This window comes from Leucopleurus acutus (assembly GCF_964270905.1).
Source record: "Leucopleurus acutus genome assembly, chromosome: 6".
NCBI classification, from domain to species: Eukaryota; Metazoa; Chordata; class Mammalia; order Artiodactyla; family Delphinidae; genus Leucopleurus; species Leucopleurus acutus.
Window position 1 is genome coordinate 97,912,194 of NC_139149.1, and position 17,594 is coordinate 97,929,787.

The 17,594-nt window shown below is 45.9% G+C and overlaps 1 protein-coding gene across 2 annotated transcripts in view; it reads left to right on the forward strand.

Annotated features, from left to right (window-relative positions):
* The first annotated feature begins 7,157 nt into the window (after positions 1 to 7,157).
* Positions 7,158 to 17,594, forward strand: part of SMARCAL1 (SNF2 related chromatin remodeling annealing helicase 1) — a 51,939-nt gene continuing 41,502 nt past the window's right edge. The window contains exons 1-6 of one of the 2 annotated variants that reach the window (XM_082840677.1): positions 7,158 to 7,321; positions 8,422 to 8,458; positions 8,853 to 9,721; positions 10,304 to 10,354; positions 13,522 to 13,767; positions 16,104 to 16,154. In XM_082840677.1, coding sequence (XP_082696803.1) covers positions 8,911 to 9,721; positions 10,304 to 10,354; positions 13,522 to 13,767; positions 16,104 to 16,154 — 1,159 coding nt within the window. In that variant the 5' untranslated portion in view covers positions 7,158 to 7,321; positions 8,422 to 8,458; positions 8,853 to 8,910. The remainder of the gene's footprint in view (positions 7,322 to 8,421; positions 8,459 to 8,852; positions 9,722 to 10,303; positions 10,355 to 13,521; positions 13,768 to 16,103; positions 16,155 to 17,594) is intronic. The other variant, XM_082840678.1, reaches the window with a different exon arrangement.

Consider the following 17,594-nt stretch of genomic DNA (forward strand, 5'->3'; position numbering starts at 1 on the left):
GGAAACTGAGGGGTAGTGGAAGGTGGGGATTTACCTCCCTCATTTCAAAGTACAGACTCATGCTGGGCCTCTGAAAGGCTTGAGTATGTTATACTTACAGGACTACACATCACTTGCTGTACAAGTAGGGTTAAGGAGAGAGTCCCTGCTCTTTCAGAAGCTTACAAGAGGAAAATAAAAACTCAAATAATATTGAACTGATTGCTAAGAGGGAGGTTGATTTCCTGGAAACAAGGGCTGGAGGACCAAGGAGGTGAGTGGACTGGATGCTAATGCGCTTTCCCAAATGGATCTGATGGTCCGTGGTTTTCTATTATTGCAGCCAGGAGAAAGAGGTCCTTCACTGTAAACTACCTAGAAAGCATGCATTCTCTTAACCGCTCAATTAGGATAATTTACCCTCGTGATAAATGGGACTGTTCCTTCTCTGTGATTTAGTCTGAGCGGGCCTCCTTCTAACGCAGGTGGAAATAGCTCTGTTCTCAGCAGACGGCCAACCTGTGTCCTCACCACCCTAACGCCTCAACCTGCAGCTTGCGGCGTGGCTCTGCAGAAGGGATTGATCGCAAGCCCCCAGGTCAGTGGGAACATAAAATAGATAGCAGCTCCCTCCATATATCCCTCTCCCGTAGACAGAACAAATTTGAACATGCAGAGAATCTGGAGTGGACACTAAGGAGAATCTTCTGACAGTTAAGACACATGAAACACTGGAGTAAGGGAAGGAAGGAGCAGCATGTTTCTCAGATCCCGAGGAACCCCACACTTTGCATGGTTACTTAGATGCTGTCTTAGTTACAGTGCACACAGCATGCAGCCCTCAAGGCCACTTAAATTTCCCTCTACTTTTTTTTTTTTTTTTTTTTGCGGTACGCGGGCCTCTCAAATGTTGTGGCCTCTCCCGTTGCGGAGCACGCGCTCCGGACGCGCAGGCTCAGCGGCCATCGCTCACGGGCCCAGCTGCTGCGCGACATGTGGGATCTTCCCGGACCGGGTCATGAACCCGTGTTCCCTGCATCGGCAGGCGGACCCCCAACCACTGCACCACCAGGGAAGCCCTCCCTCTACTTTTGAAATTCCTTGACGATTGAACGACCTTTTTTTGTTTGTGTGATGTTTTATTTGAGTCAGGAGTGGATCCCCTTTCTTTCTCTACTGAAGGGGGGAAGGCAATTGATGGCCACAGAAGTAAAAATCAAACAAATGCGAGCGGGGAATGTCTAGGGGAGGGTAATATAAAGTGTTACCCTTACAGTCTTTGAGAACTGAAAACCAGGAGAAATTCAACACATGCAACAAACTACTAAAAATAAGTTTTAGTACCATGATGTGGGCAGGCTGGTTATGGGATTAGAGGAGCGGAAGGGGGGAAAGGGAAGAATAAAAAGGTAATAAATGTAATATAAGATGAAAAAGAAAGAAAGAAGAAGAGATAAACATAGAGAACCAAGGAGTAAAGAGGAGCCCAGACAGAGTGATGGGAAGCAGTAACGCGGGCTAGGATCATGGACTATTATTCGCCCCCTGGTGGCCTTCAGGGGTATTGCACCAAGCCAGCGCCTTCTAATTGAATGTTAAATTTTCGCATCTGTGAGCACAAATGGGGGGCTGCCAAGGGGGCAATTTCCCATGGGATGGATTACCTAGTCTATATCAAGAGTAGAATATTAAGCAAAGTCTGATGGCTCTTCCCTTGTTGTAGCACCTAGGGAGCTGCGTACTGCATGAAGAGTAGGAGGTAGGACGTCTGAGAGGTTGAGTTCCAGTGTTATCTGTATCATTGAACAAGCTACTTGTCTCCTCTTTGCCTCCATTTTCCTTTAACAATCATGAAAGAACGCAATTTTTCCAATTCATATCTCTGTAAAGAAGCTGCCTAGTATACAGAAAAAATACAGCAGTCCGTAGAAAGTTCCATCTACTACCCCAGCTTTCGAAGCAACTTCACATCCACCGCCGCAGTGGGAGGTGAGCAAGGGGGCGCTCTTGGAGTGCTGTGTGCTGTACTCAGACATTCAGGCTCCCTGAGAAGGAGACGTGGTGCCGGAGTCTCCCTCCAAGGAGCTTTCCAAAGCGACCATCTCACCAGGCCACCGGGCTTCCTGGTCTGGACTCCTGCTTGGCTTCCTAAGAGGCCTTCCTGTTGGCACTCTTGCCTTCCTCCAGGGAAACCTCCAGTCAGCGACAAGAACAATCTTCCTAAGACACGCACCATATCGCACTATTCCAGGGTGAATCCTTGCGGTAGTTCCCCACCGCGCCCAGAACAAAATCCAAACATCTTTCTGGGGCCTGCAGGACCCTGACAGTATCTGTCCTACTCGCCTCTCCAGCCTCACCGTGTGCCCCTCGCCTTCCCTCTCACTGTCCTGTGGCCATACTTGCCTTCTTTCAGCTCCCCTAACATGCCCAGATCTTTCTTGCCTGGGAGCCTCTGGCTGAGGACCTTCGTCCCTATGACATTTACATGGCTGCCTCCCCTCCTCCTTCTGGTCTCAGCTTCAAGGCCTTCCCTCAGAGACTTCCCTCCCGGGCTTCCCTGGTGGCGCAGTGGTTGAGAGTCCGCTTGCGGATGCAAGGGACGTGGGTTCTATGCCCCGGTCCGGGAGGATCCCGCATGTCGCGGAGCGGCTGTGCCCGTGAGCCATAGCTGCTGAGCCTGCGCATTCGGAACCTGTGCCTGCAACAGGAGAGGCCACAACAGTGATGAAGCCCGCATACCAAAAAAAAAAAAAAAAAAAAAATAGAGGGAGTCCTTTCCTAATTGCCATGAAGTAGTTCCTTCTGTAGTCTCTCCTTGGGCCCTCTGCTCATGTCTCTCAAGCACTTACCATTTAGTTTGTTTCCTTGTGTGTGTCTGTGTGTGTCTGTGTCTGTGTGTGTGTGTGTGTGTGTGTGTGTGTCTGTGTGTGCCTCCCCAACCGGACTGTAAGCTTTAAGAAGAAAGGGTGACATCTTTGGGTTTTTACTGACTGTTGCAACCCCAGGGCCTTTGCCCAGTGTATGGCCCATAGCAGGTCCTTGAATTGTTGCTAAACGAATATATGAATATCCATTCATATGGTGAATAAAGTGGAATTTGTGATTTTGGAGAAACAGGAAAAGTGAAACTTCACAGGTTTAAGAAAACTGGAGCAGGGTGTCCAGGGGCGGTGCTTTTGGCAAAGCCATCCCAGCAGAAAAGGTGCCAGATTTGAGGGAGGCTTGGGAATTAATCACAGCCACCAAGACCAGAAAGTCTGAGAAATTAAGATGCTTAGAGAACCCTCACACCAAACTGTGGGATGCACGGTGTAGAAATAATACTGAGTTTCTGTCTTTATAATACATTTAGAGGTTTTGGGGGGAGGAGCGATGGGGATGCAGATGAGAGAAGGGAGAAAAACGGAACTGTCAGACTCAAAGCAATTAAGTCCATCAGAATGGAACAACCAGCTAAGGAAGGTGAATTTCTTGGCTTATAAACCTTCACATGGCCCCTCTGTGCTTTGGATATGCAAATGTCTTTACCAACTGGCGGCACCCGAGGAAGGAACAGCCTCCTTATCCACCCAAAGTCTTGCACCTGCTCCGGAATCTTATCACAGTGCTCTAGGTGTAATTAACCTGAGTGATGACATGCCCTTGAGGTGCCTGTCAGAAGCTCCCTTCCCAAAGGGCCGTCAAGCCCTCTCTAGGGGATCAGAAACGGAGGGAAGAGGGAAGCCCAGGGCCTGCATCACTAGCATGTAAGCTCCAGGAAGAGGACTGCAGTAGGTACTCAGACATACTGTCAGGCAACTGCAAGCATGCAACAATTATCTGTATGTTTAATTAGTGTCAGAAAGAGTCCTACAGTGGAAATGATGTTCCCCGTTCCAGCCCAGCCTCTGCCTGGTCAGGCACAGCTAATGCCTCTGCGTGTGGTTTTACAACACACAAAGGTGCTGTCTGAACTAGCAGCTGATCTGGTCTCCGTTTCCTCGCATATAAAACCACACAGTCCGTTCTAGCTTTAAAATTCAATGCATCAATATATCTGTGAATCATCTATCTATCAACGCATATTTGTTCGCTGCCCACTGATACAGTAGGAGTGGACTGGTTTTATGGTTGTCAGATAAAATATAGGACCCTCAGTTAAATTTAAATTTCAGATAAGTAATACCTTTTAAATATAAGTACGTGCATGCAATGTTGGGGACAATTATTTGGGACATTTGCTAAATCTGACAGTTTTAGCTATTTGTCTTCTATCCTCCAAATACTGTAATCTTTTGGAGGAACAGGATCTTATTCATCTTTGGAATCCCTTGCAATTGTGTCTGCCAGATTTTTGGATTTCACAGACTAAATATAATTGGATATTTTTGAAAGAAAAACTACTTTTAATTTTGGTAAATAAAGGCATTTATGACATTCATCACTTTACTAAAGAAAAGTCAGTTAAACTTTAAAAAACTACTAGATGAACTCTCAAGCCATTTTGGTTTTTGTTTTTTGTTTTTTTGCGGTACGCGGGCCTCTCACTGTTGTGGCCTCTCCCGTTGCAGAGCACAGGCTCCGGATGTGCAGGCTCAGTGGCCATGGCTCACGGGCCCAGCCGCTCCACGGCATGTGGGATCTTCCCGGACCGGGGCACGAACCCGTGTCCCCTGCATCGGCAGGCAGACTCTCAACCACTGCGCCACCAGGGAAGCCCTCAAGCCATTTTTATGTAATTTTACATAATTATATAAATCTTTTTTAAAATTAACTTTACAAGATGCTATCACATTGTCCTTTTGTTTGTGTGTGCCTAAGGCAACCAGGTGACACTTCAAACCAGTTGGCACCGCCCAGCTGACCCGCATTTGGGAGCTTCTGCTGTGCGGTGTTTATTTGAAGGCCTTGCACGATGTTTTCACTTTTTTGCTTTAGCTGCCAGGAAGCCCTGAGTTAATTTGGAGCTCAGCTGCTATAACTAGGCTCTTCTCTCCCTGCATTCCTTGGCTCCAGGCGCTTTCCTCCAGGCCTTTAAACCTTTTCAATGAAAGAATTTTTACTATAAGTTGCCTGAAGAACTTTGGAAGTATAGAAATTTAAATTTAAAAAGCCGTGCATATAACAGTACTCAATAAACGGTGCTGTTGACAAAGCAGGTATGAACAATGAGTGGTATTTGATTAGTTTACTTTCTGAAGACAAGGTTTTTTTTAACTGAATTCTTTTTTTTAACATCTTTATTGGAGTATAATTCTAATTTCACCTTCTTAGAATTTTTGAATGTTTGAGCTAGAAAGGTAAGTACAAATTTAGTTCAGATCCAGACTTCCCAAATTGGGATTTTGATCCCATGAATCCATAGGAATGCTACAATCCAAGCTCCACTGGTCCACATGCCTTCTTAGCACACATCAAAGGGCAATATGTCATTCTACAGGTGAGCCAGCTGAGCACAGCCAAGGGCAGTGACTGTCGTGTGAATTGGTAGCAGACATGGGTGAAGTGCCCAGCACCCAGCTTTCTTAGCAAATTAACTGAGTCTGCTGGGGAATAGAAAGGGCAGGGAAAGATGTTCATTCATTTCTGTTCACACTATACAGTAAGAAATGGCTGCTGGGTGTAGAGAAATGAAGGACCTGAGAAGATTGACCTCAAATAATAGGAACATCCCTCTCCCATCTGTTCTGGGATTTCACAGTTCACTAAGTGCTTCTCCCGTTATTTTCTCAATTTGATCCTCACCACAACAAGGAGATTTAGCAAGGTAGTACTGTTTTCTCGTCCTAACGTTACAGATGAGAACTTAGAGGCATGGTTGTGTGTTGATGTGGCCAATAAAAGGGGTGGAGCTGAGATTTGAACACTATCTAGTGCTGAACTTCACTCAAGGCCTGTAGCCAGGCCAATGTTTTTGTCATTTAAAAAACCAACCCGATTTAGTTTTTCAAAAGTCACACAACTTCTATATGATTATTATAAGAAAATTCAAATAATTCAGAAAAATATAGATTAAAAAGGAAAGGAGTGTATCCCATCCTCCCCTGTTCCTGAACTATGAGTTTACATGCATTTATGGGTAGGATTTTTATTTTTAATGCATCAAACTATACACATTGATGTGCTTTGTTTTTCTTAATAATACATCTTGGCCATTTTTCCAAATCCTTAAGTAGAGATCTACCTCTTTGTTTTTAAATGAGCCATGTTTGAAAATAGAATAGCAACGTTTATGTGAATACTGATGACAGGGAAATATTATATTTACCACCAATATTTAATAGTGGAGTTGATTATGGAATGGAAAGGGTGTTGGTGCTCAGAAATGGGGTAAACTGACTCTGATAGTGTCAGCTTACTAATTTTCTCTCAAAGTGTGGGTTCCAGAGTCAGAATCACAAATAGGCTAATAAGGCTTTGAAAAAGTTATCCAATAGCTGCTCAGTTTTCCTATCTGTAAAAGGGGGATACAAATACTGTGTGTTCCTTAAGGTTGTAGTGAGGATTAAATGAGATAATTCACATTAAATGCTCAACACAATGACTGATGAAGACAGTGGTGATGACAACAATGACAGTGACGACAATGCTAATTCTCTTTTGATCCAAGAAGGTCAGGTCGGGGTTGGAACAGCAGGTGGTGCTTAAGTTGCAAGGTTATCAAATCAGGAATGGATACCCCTGGGGATACTTTTGTTAAGAGCTACCAAATCAGTCTGCCCGTCTCTCCGTATTACTATGAGATTAGCCACAGCTGCACTATCTTTGGCTTGTCAAATCAAACTCTGTGTTAATACGATGTTGTACATTTTGCACAGCTCATATTGCTTCCTTCCTGGGTGCTAATAAAAATAAGGAAGAGCAAGTAAAACAAAAACCTCCGACAACTCCTGACAGCGTGACTCCAGTTTTGGAAACAACAACCCAGGCTTTCACGGTCCGGAGCTTGCTGAAACCTTTGAGGGACTCGAGGACTACAATTCCCAGGGTGCACCATTTCAGCCCCGCCCACGACGTTGCGTCTCCTAATTCTCGCCAGGCCCCGAGTTCAAACTACAAATCCCAGAAGGCCCTGCAGCACCGCTCGGGTCTCCTGTCTGAGATCTTTCAGTTTTTAAAGCGTAACTGGGGCCGCGTTGCCCTCTGGGAAGTGTAGTTCCTCGGGGAGCGACCACCACCACCAGCACTACCTCTGAGGCCTGGCTGCTAAAATAAGGCGAGCGAACTGGCAGCGCTTGAGTAACTGGGCCTAACCGGCCACCCGGAAGAGTAACCTGGCTCGGGGCGGCCCTGGAGACGCGCCTGGCTTCGGGGTCGGGCGCTAATGTGGCTCACGTTCTAGGCCTCACCGGGTGAGAAGGTAAACTGGGAGGAAGGCGGCGGTGGCGGACGAGACCAGATGCCACCCTGGAGCATGGAGTGGGCCAACGGAAAGGGTGAATCCAAGTGGAGATGATAGGGGTGGGAGTGGCGCTCCCATACTGCCAAGTCGGGGAGAGGCGCGCCCCCAAAATGGGGTGGAACACAGGTCTCAGCACAATGAAGAGGGGCGTCCATGTAGTGGGATGGCTTTATGGTTTGGGGCTGATCAATGGGACTTCATCCCATGGCGTCGTCTCCCCTGGCTAGTGGAGGCAGCGCACCTGGCCTTGGACCTGGAGAGTCTGGGGGCGCAGCGGAGCGCTGATTGGAAAGTTAGGCAGGAGTGTTTTACCCGGGGAGCCTGAGAACTGCAGCCGAGCTCGGGAACGATGCCTTTCCCTAACCCCTTCTTAACTGCTGGTGGTTGGAGGAAGTGGAAGGTCTCTAGGGATCGATGTTTGGAGTTTTGGTCAAAGAGAGTCCCAGCAGGAAGGAAACCTTTTTACCCTCGGGCGCTTCTCAGAGGCCCCCCCCCAGCCTTGTCATATTATAAACATTGCGTGGCGTTACACCGGGTAGCGGCTCTTCAGTTCGAATCAAGCCAGAGAAATTGGTGTCCAGCGCCTGGGTCTAGAGTATTGTAAAAGTGGCTCAGCTCATAGAACAATGACCTAAGTAAATTAATTTGAAAAAATAAGTCGGGATAGGGATACAAAACAGAACATATATAATGATCCTATTTTGTAATAAATCATCAGTCTTCCAAATATTATACATGACCTGTATCTATGGATATGGATAGAAAAAAATCAGAATTATACTGTACTCTAAACTATGAACAGTGGTTATTGATGGATACTGAGATTACACATTAATTTTACTCTTTTCTTTACATCTTTATGTAGCGTCTGAATTTGTACAATGAGTGTATTACTTTTTTTTCTCCTTATTTTTCCAGAAGAGTCAGTCACTCGTTGCTCTATGGTGGTGGGTTTACCACCTGCAGATTGACTTGCCAGGAATGATAAAACGATGGTATTCGAGGGGTGGATTTAGTGTGCAGTGTATGTGACGCTAATGCTTTTTTCCTTCTTCCAGGTTGGAAAGAGGCTGTTTTAGCAAGTGTCACGCCATGGTATGTGTTTGTTTTGGTCTATGTCAATCTAGTCCATTATCCTTTATAGTTTGAAATGTCGCCCTTCTCATTATCCGATGGATTTAGGTTGCACTGTATAACTTTTTGGGATCTGATAACTCATGTTGGCTGGTGGATGAGAGGGAGAAAAATATTGCAGTTGCAATACCTTTTTGGCTTTGGATTTGATCGACCTTGCTTTTTACTTTTTGTCAGAGTCATGGTTTTGGGCATATGCTACCTACTATCTGTGTGGGTATGTGTTTGATTATAAAAGAAACTTTCATATATCCTTTGGCTCCTTGTGCATTTCCTGGGACAAAAGCTTGTTAAAATCAAGGTAAGCAAATACACACATTTAATGTTTATTTCAATATTGTTTTTCCCTTCTCAGCTTTTGCCAAGTTTCCGATTAAAGACTGACATTCCTGCATGAACATTTCCCTGTTAAAATGTCCTTGCCTCTTACAGAGGAGCAGAGGAAAAAAATTGAAGAGAATCGGCAAAAGGCTCTGGCCCGTAGAGCTGAGAAATTATTAGCAGGACAGCATCAGAACACAGTCTCGGGCTCCTCCATTGCTGCCAAACCTTCCCAGTCCAAGCAGGGCCCTTCCACACACCTCCACCAGGATCCTTCTAAGTCAGGGAGCCATGGTGTCGTTTTCAAGCAACAGAATCCCAGGAGTTCATCTGATGGTGATCAGAGACCTCAAAATTCCCACAGTTTTCAACTCAGCACCTCAGAGCAGGCAAAGGGGACATGGCAGAGGCAAGAAGAGATGCCCACAGCCTGCCCGAGCCACCGCCCACCAAATCAAGTGACTCTCGCTGGGATCTCCCCTCCCTTGGCAAACAGTCCTCCAGTGGTCTCCAGCGAGCAGCTCTGGGTTTATGGGTTAGAGCAAGGTCAGATTCAGGCTTCACACAAGACCAAATCGACACCCTTTGTTAACACAACTCATGAGCCTTTGGCCAGAGCAAAGAATTTCCAGGAGACGACAGCTTCTTCCTCTGGACAGCCTCCCAGGGATCCTGAATTAGAGGCCAGGATGGCAAGACCCTCCACCTCTGGGCAGAACGTTTCAGGGAGTGTGATGCCCAGGCCAGAAGAAAGACTACAACAGAAATCAGGGACCCCACTCCACAAAGCAGCAGGCTCCCAGCAGGGAACATGCATAAAAATCGGTGATCGTTTCCAGGTGAAGATTGGGTACAATGAAGAGCTCATCGCAGTGTTTAAGAGTCTGCCCAGCAGACGTTACGGTAATGAGTCTTCCATCTAGTTCTTCCAGATGTTTTTTCCTACGTCTAGAGTCTCTTTAAATCAACAGTTTCTCATAAATATGAAGAGAGTGCATTGGCACATTATATCCATCCAGTTGTTAAAACTTTTCTGTTTTATTTAGCTCACATTTCCTTTTATAATAGACGTTCCTTCAAACAGCTGCGATGCTTGGGGGCTGCCACATGGCCACATGGAGAATGGCTGAATAGTTCCCTTCCCAGGTGCTTTGTATGCAGTGTAGCACTTAAGCCTAAAACAGTTTTTTGTGAGAAGTAGGTGTTATTTGCATCTTAAAGGCGATGGAGCTGGCTCAGCCAGGTGACATGGCACGCTCAGGTTGGTTCTCCCAGAAGGGCAGAGCCAAAGCATTATCCTCATTTGTATTTGCTGTTTGTCCTCTACGGGGATTTTGTACATCAGTAGGGGCTTTTCAGTCAACTGTTTTGAACTTAGCATTCATTCATTCATTTAACAAACCCTTATTGAATGTCCAAGTACAGCTCATACCAGCAGTCATCCACCTTATTGTGGGCAAACCAGGTACTTCTGTTTCATTTCAGATCCTGCCACCAAGATGTGGAACTTCAGCATGACCGACTATGGTGCCCTGAGTAAGTAGGCGTGTGGTCACCCCCTCATGCAGGGAGACGCTGGTATTGAAAAGCTCCTCGAGTAGCAGATACAGTCTAGCTTGTGGTTCAGATGGCTTTGGGGACGCCATCCCAGTGCTCTCCTTCCTTCTCCCCATGGCCAGCCTAATGAGGCAGGTCCTTGGGAGGAGGGCACCGGTCATATTAACAAAAGCTAGCACTTACAGAACCTGCTACATGCTAGGCTGTTCTAAGCCCCTTATCTATGCTAACTCTTTCATTCCTTATAACACCCATTTTACAGATGGGAAAACTGAGGTCCAGAGAGGCTCTGTAAGTAACATAGGGTCACACAGCCAATCGGTTGTACAACTGGGGTTCAAACCCAAGCCACTGACTTCAGAGTATATGTTCCCACTGGACTGCAGGCTCCAGCCATGCCAGGAAGCTGTGCCGGCCCTGCTCCCAGGAGCGGTAACAGTTCAGCAGACAACACAAACCCGAGAGTGCAAAGAGCGGGTGTTGCCCAGGCTGGCTCCAGCCTGTGTCATGTCTGGTGGTGGTCAGGGCCCCTGGGTGTGCACCACTCTGTCTTCTGAGATTTTGTTGACTGTCCTACACCAAGGTTTTTGTCACCTTGTCCTAGTGCCTGAAGCCTGCACCTCTGTTAGAGTCAGCCCTGAGTGTCCCCATCTCCCGCTCTACTCTTCCCTCCCAGCAGCCATTTCTATGCCCTCTCTGTCCCCACCCGGTTCAAAAAGGGAAAAGCGGAGGATGCATGGTGAGGTTACTCCTCCACAGATTTGGGGCACGAGGTGGAATTCTCTGACATCACCAGTACAGTTTCTGGGGGTAATGGGACAGCTTCCTGCAGAACTTCCTGTTTCTCTCCTTGTCCTCTACCTTTTGAAATGTTTGACACTAGGTTTGGGGGAGCTCGCTTCTCCCATTATTTTAATCCATTTATTAGGTGTTGGGGGGAGGAGAGCCAGTGCTCTGGTTAACATTGTAGGTCTTGATACCTGGTGTTGTGTTATTGCTCATGTTAAACCAGTGATTTCCACTGTTACGAAGTTTTTTTCATGTCATGTCAATTTTATTTATTTTTTTGCTTTTCTTATACTTTTATATATGTAACCTACAGAGTAGGTTATATATATGTAGGTTTATATATGTAACCTACAGAGACTGTTTAAAAGTCTCTGTTTTGTTTGTTTTGTCCTCTTTTTACTCCTGTCCTCTGACCACAATGCATGGTGACTCAGATGACTAATGCTTTTGCACATTCATGTAGGTTTTCTGTGCAGTATGGTTGTTTTTGGTAATGCTCCACGTATTTTTTTTAACAGTTCATTGGGCACAAGATTCTGTCTATAGCTTTCAGGTGAATTTTGCTGATTAGGAATTGTTGAGCTCCCATGTATCCTTCTCAATGTTTTGCGTACTCAGTCTGCTCTCTACCAAGATATACCTGGAACACTCTCCCAACAACCGTGGATTTGTGCCTTAACCCTTGTTTCTTAATTTTCGGATAGTTGATGATTGCTGTGTCATCTTAGTACACGTTACTTTTTATTAATGCAACATATGAAGACTTTCAGGCTTTCTGTTATTTGTTTGGGTCCACCTCTGAATTTTGCCTTTTTAACCGTACCACACACTCACTGGAGGTCATGTGGAAAGTATGTCAATGTGCAAAGAAGAAAAACCAGCCATCCTCCCACACCCCTGTCTGTCCCCACTCACTTAACCGCTGTCAGCATTTTAGTTTTGTTCCTTCCAGCCGTTTTTTCCTATGCATTAACATATACAGTGTTTTCTATATGTAATGTAATCTCTATCTTGCCTTTTTCACTTAATGTTCCTGCATAAAGCACCTTTATTTTAATGGCACACGTTAAACAGTTAATTCTGGGTGATGAAAATGTGCGTGTCCATTATTGAACCACTTTGACCTCCAAAAACATGATTTCGTACTTAATAGCGTCTTTTGTCTTTTCCAAAATTTCTTCCAAAAAACAAACTAATGGCTATATAACATTCTCCATTTTAAGAATGTGTGATAGGGACTTTCCTGGTGGTCCAGTGGTTAAGACTCAGCCTTGCAATGCAGGGGGCACGGGTTGGATCCCTGGTCAGGGAACTAAGATCCCACATGCTGCACGGTACAACCAAGGAAAAAAAGGAAAAGAAAAGAACGTGTCATATACTGGGTAAATCATTTTCTTTTTGTTTAATATTAATTTGCTCCTTGTTTCCCCAGTATCAAAGCTGTAAGGAACACCTTGGTCTATAAATTTGTGTTTTTCCAACTTGTGTTAGTTGAGATAGAGTCCTAGAAGTTGAATCATTATGCTCACTTTTTAGGGCTCCTGCTGTATATTGCCAAATTGTTTTCCAAAACGTTTTATTCCTATCTGATATCTATTTTTCTAATCCTGCAAGTTCGATAAGTTAAAAATGGCTTTTTATTACTCTGATTGTTTGCGGAGTTGCACGTTTCTCCAAATGTCTATTAGTCATTTTCCCCCTTTTGAATTGGTTGCTTAACTTCTTATCTTATATGGTCTTAGTATTTTTTTTTGAAGTATGAGCTCTGTTCATATTTCTTGCAAATATCTTTATTCACTAGTTTTGCCTTTCATTTCAGTTTGTGTTTTTTAACAGTTTAGTTCTATGTCGTCAAATCTATTAATCTATAAAATGCCTCAGTAATAGAGAAGATAAGGGTCAACACTGTACATCTGTGGCCTGATGATCCTGTGTCTCCTTCCTTGTCCTCCCAGCGGTGGACAGAACAGTGACCTGGGAACAGGGTTAAGGGGGTGATTTCTGGTGTGTTGACTTCCTTCGGTGGCTTCTCTGACATGGCCACAGAAATTATCTGATAAGTTTACTCATCCTGGTGAGATCCCTGTCCCCCCTGTTCATTTCTGAATTCTAAGTTTTTTTTTAACTGGGAAACCTACGGAATAGAAGAGTTACATTCAGGAAATCCTGAAATACCTGAAGCCCCAATTAGAGCACACCTGCACACCTTCCGCATCTGCCTACGATTTTTCTCTCCCGCCTGCCCAGCGAACTTCCTCCTCACCCTGCGCCTGCCCTCCTCCTGTTCCTGCCTTAGCATTCCAGGGCCACCTAAAAGTCGCTCGGGTTGTCACCTCTGTCCTTTTCTTCTTCGGCAGTGAAAGCATCCCAGCACCTCCAGGCTGTCACCCTGCAGCCTTTGGAAGGGGCCGAGGGCCACGTGGAGTCACCCTCTACCAGCAGCAGCAGCAGAATTGCAGCCCAGACCTGCCTTCCTGTAGCTCCCTCCCTTGCCTTTGTCAAAGGGCAGTGCATACTCATCTCCCGGGCCCGCTTTGAGGCAGACATCAGCTATTCCGAAGACCTGATTGCGCTGTTTAAACAGATGGATTCCAGAAAATACGGCAAGTAGTTGGCCTCCGCCTGATTTCCAGGATGCAGAGTGGCCTGTGACCTCAGACTAGGGTGTTTTCCTCTCTTTAAATGTTCAGAAATAACTTTCTTGGTAGAGCCTTTCTAACCTTCTCCTCTTCCTGTAGAAAGATGCTCCCTAAATTGTTCCAGATTGTTGAACACATAGTGGGGCCTGCTCTGTCTTTAAAGGCCTCGCAAAGAGAAGACTCCTTCCCCAGTCACCTGGGCAGTGTCTTCTTGGTAGAAGCAGGTCAGTTCCTGCTCCAGCCACTTAAACCCATTTAGTTTTATTTTGTCCTTAGTAGAGCTTGAAAAATAGGCGTTTGCCATAAAAATAAATGCCTCTGGGTAGACTAAGGCGTTTTCAAACTTGAGCGTGCCTCCGAGCCACCTGGAGCGGTGGGTGAATCAGATTGCCTGCCCCCACGCCCAGAATAAAAGCCGTGCCTGGTGCCCACCCAGAGCTGCTGATTTAATCGGCTTGAGGTGGGGCCTGGGCATTGGCATTTAAAAAATCTTCAGGTGAGACTGATCGTCAGCCAGGATTGAAAACCACCAGCGAAAGCAAAGCGGTTTTGCTTTATGTTTTGTGAGGTTCTTCAAAAGCTGCCGCATCAGCATAGAGAGCAGAAGAATTCTGAACACCTGGGTTTCGTTCTTAGCTTGGGCCGTGTTGTTTTACAAAACAGTGTGGCTTTTATGGATTTGTATTCCCATTCTTGAAATGGTTTTAGTTTTCCCTAGGCAGTAGAAAGCAGACCTTTAAAACCTCCTGCCTTTGAGACATTACGTGCAGGCGGCATCATGGAGGAAGCCTCTGTGGAATGACTTGCCCAGTGAGCTTTCATCAAGGTCGGGGTTCCTTCAGGAGCGGGTGATGCTGGCTGTTGCATTTTTATCCCTTAGATGGAGAGAGTTTTGACTGGTGAGAGCGGGCTGGTGAGCAGGGTTTAGGCACAATGTGCAGGGCCCAGCCTCAGTCCAGAGAGCATTGCCTCCCCTGGCCCCTCAGGTGTTCGGCTTCCGCCTGGGGTGGCCCTCAAAAGGCAAGTACCGATGACCTGTGTCTTCTGACCTGTGGCCTTTGAAATCACACTCCTGACATGCTCTGCTGTTTGGGGAGGAATGAGAACAGTGAAAATATTCACACCCAACCCTGCCCAGGCCCCTAGATATAAAAACACCATCATTGGATTTTTTTCTTTTTTTTTTTTTTTTCCATAGCACTTATTCACAGACTTTCCCATTTGCTGCCCTGCCACTGTCAGGATCAAGCTATTGTCAGAAAGGGTCTCCTGCACTATTCCCACATCAAGAGTAGTCGGTGTGCTTTTGGTCTTTCTGTCAGATTACACCTGGGCCACCTTGCTTCTTTCCTGAAGTGGACTCAAAGTATCCATGATGCCTTTTGCCTGACTGCCTTGCTTCTTCAATGACCAGACAGAGAAGAATTCATTTTTGCTGCCCAGAAAGCACTTACTGAGTTGAAGCTTGCTTGATTTTCTCAGAAGTTCGATTGGTAGGAAAACCTAAGTAATTAGTCAATGTTGGGTACCCAGATGCTCACCCTTCTTAGTTAATATTATGTGTAGTTTATGCTACACCATACTAATCAGAAGATGGAAGAATAATAATAATTTATCACTGTTTACCTTTTTTTTGAGTGCGTTGTTTGCCAGAAACTCTTTCATAAGCGTTTTACATTTAAATTTTATGTAATGCTCACGAGAGCCCTGTGAGGCAGGGGCTATAGGATGCTCCTTTTTCACATGTGGAACTGAGGCACAGGAAAGTTGCATAACTTGCCCAAAGTTACACATCCAGGAAGCAGCAGACCTGGGATTTGAACATAGACCGTTTGACCACACTGACCACATGTTAGCTTGTTTTCCATGTACAACATGGAGCTAATAATGGTGCCCAGCTTATAGCGTATTGAGGAACTGATGAGATGGTGCATTTGAGTCTCTTGGCACTGTGCCTGGCTTAAGGTAAGCAGTGAATAAGTGTAAGCTACAATATTATCCCCACCTTGGAGATTCAGAGTGCTTCTGCCGTCCCCAGTCCTGTGTCCCCATAGCTCCCTTTATCACCACGCTTACAGCCCAGTGCTATCTTCACGTCTGGTTGTCTTTCCTCCCCGAATTTTGTTAAAGTCTCGATTACTGGTGCTCTCGATCTCTGTGTCCTCAGTGCCCAGCACAGGGTCAGCCACATCACCCGAGGTGCCTGGGGGTTTGTGAAAGCAGGGAATGAATGAGTAGGTGTGGTGACATTGCAGGAGGGCAGGGTGTCACGTTTGCTTATTTGTTTCTTGTTATTGCAGATGTCAAGACCAGGAAGTGGAACTTTCTCCTGGAAGAGTACAGTAAACTAAGTGAGCTGACCACCTTGCTTGCTTTATATCATGCTGTTGTTAAGCCTTAATTACGTGCCTTAAATTTAATGTATTTTGAAAGAAACACCTCCTTCCTCCCCTCCACCGTGGTAACTTCGCATGCTTGTGTACAGGACTAGTAAAGGTGAAGTTGGTCTCGGGCAGCCATGTCCCTGTGCTCTGGGACGGCGGCTTTACAGCAGCCCAAGCAGATGCAGGGTCTCATCTTCCATCAGGGTGAGGCGCTACTAGTCAAATTCTTGAGGCCTGTGAAACCTCACACCCATCACAGAAGTATGAGAAGTGAGGGTTTGTGGATTTGGGGAATCAGAGGCAAGCTAGGATTGCTGAGCTTAGATGGAAGCTACTTTAGATTCCCTCTAAGAACAGGCTCTCTCAGCTTACTTCTAGAACCAGATGGTCTGTGAAAGCTGGAGGGCCGTAGTGGTTACAGGCTTCATCATGGGCTGAGCTCTGCCAGAGGCAGAAGCCAAGGCCAGGGCGCATCAGCGTTTAATAAGCGCTTTGGAGTCTCACCAAGGGAAGGGCCATGTGTACAGATGTAACTACAAGAAGGGGAAGCCAGTTTGGGCTTATCATTTTTCTTCTCTGCTCTGCTTGGGTGGGGCAGTGAATGAATTCAAGTATGCCAGAGAAAGGGGGTGGGGTGTGGTCATAGCTCAGCCTGTCCTGGAATACCAGTCTGTTACCCATCTTCCAGACCATCGATATTCTGCAGTGGGTGTGCAGCCGGCACAATGGAGGTTCCTCCTGCCTGACCCCCTGAGAACTTTCTGGTACTAGGGTTCGGCCAGGAGAGACATGCTCCAGCTCAGTGGGGCTGGGAGTGGGGATCCACGTCATTGGCTGTCTTGCCCACCAGGCTAGGGCTTTAAGGAAGAGGGTCTCTTCCCTCTGTCTCCTCCTTATGTGACTTACTATGCAGTGTCAGGTAGGTAATTCAATATTCTGGGTCCCATGTGTCCCTTCAGTAAAAAATGGGGTGTTTAATCCACATTTGCCCTACTGACAGAAAGTAAATACAAGGGAAGAGCTTTTGATTCCTTGAGGAAAGACTTGCTGCAAACTCGAGGTTAAGTTTGAATACGATGAGTTATTTAGTGTTGGCAACCACTAGCTGAAGCAGGAGGGATGGCTGACGTTGAGCTGAGACCCCTTGGGTCTGCTATTTGGAACTCGTGACTTAGAGCAGATTATTTGGCCAAAGCTGAATTTTTGATGAACGGTAGGAGTGAGTTTGTCCCTCTTACCCCTTTGTCTTTCAACCACAGAAAGACATATAAATATGTGAGCTATAAAGGCCTTGACTTTTATGGAGCAACAAAAAGCAGGATATTTACAGCACTAGCAGATGAATGTAATGTTGAAAAACCATGACTTGCAACTGACATAGCGTTATATAATGGTTCCAAGTCTTGA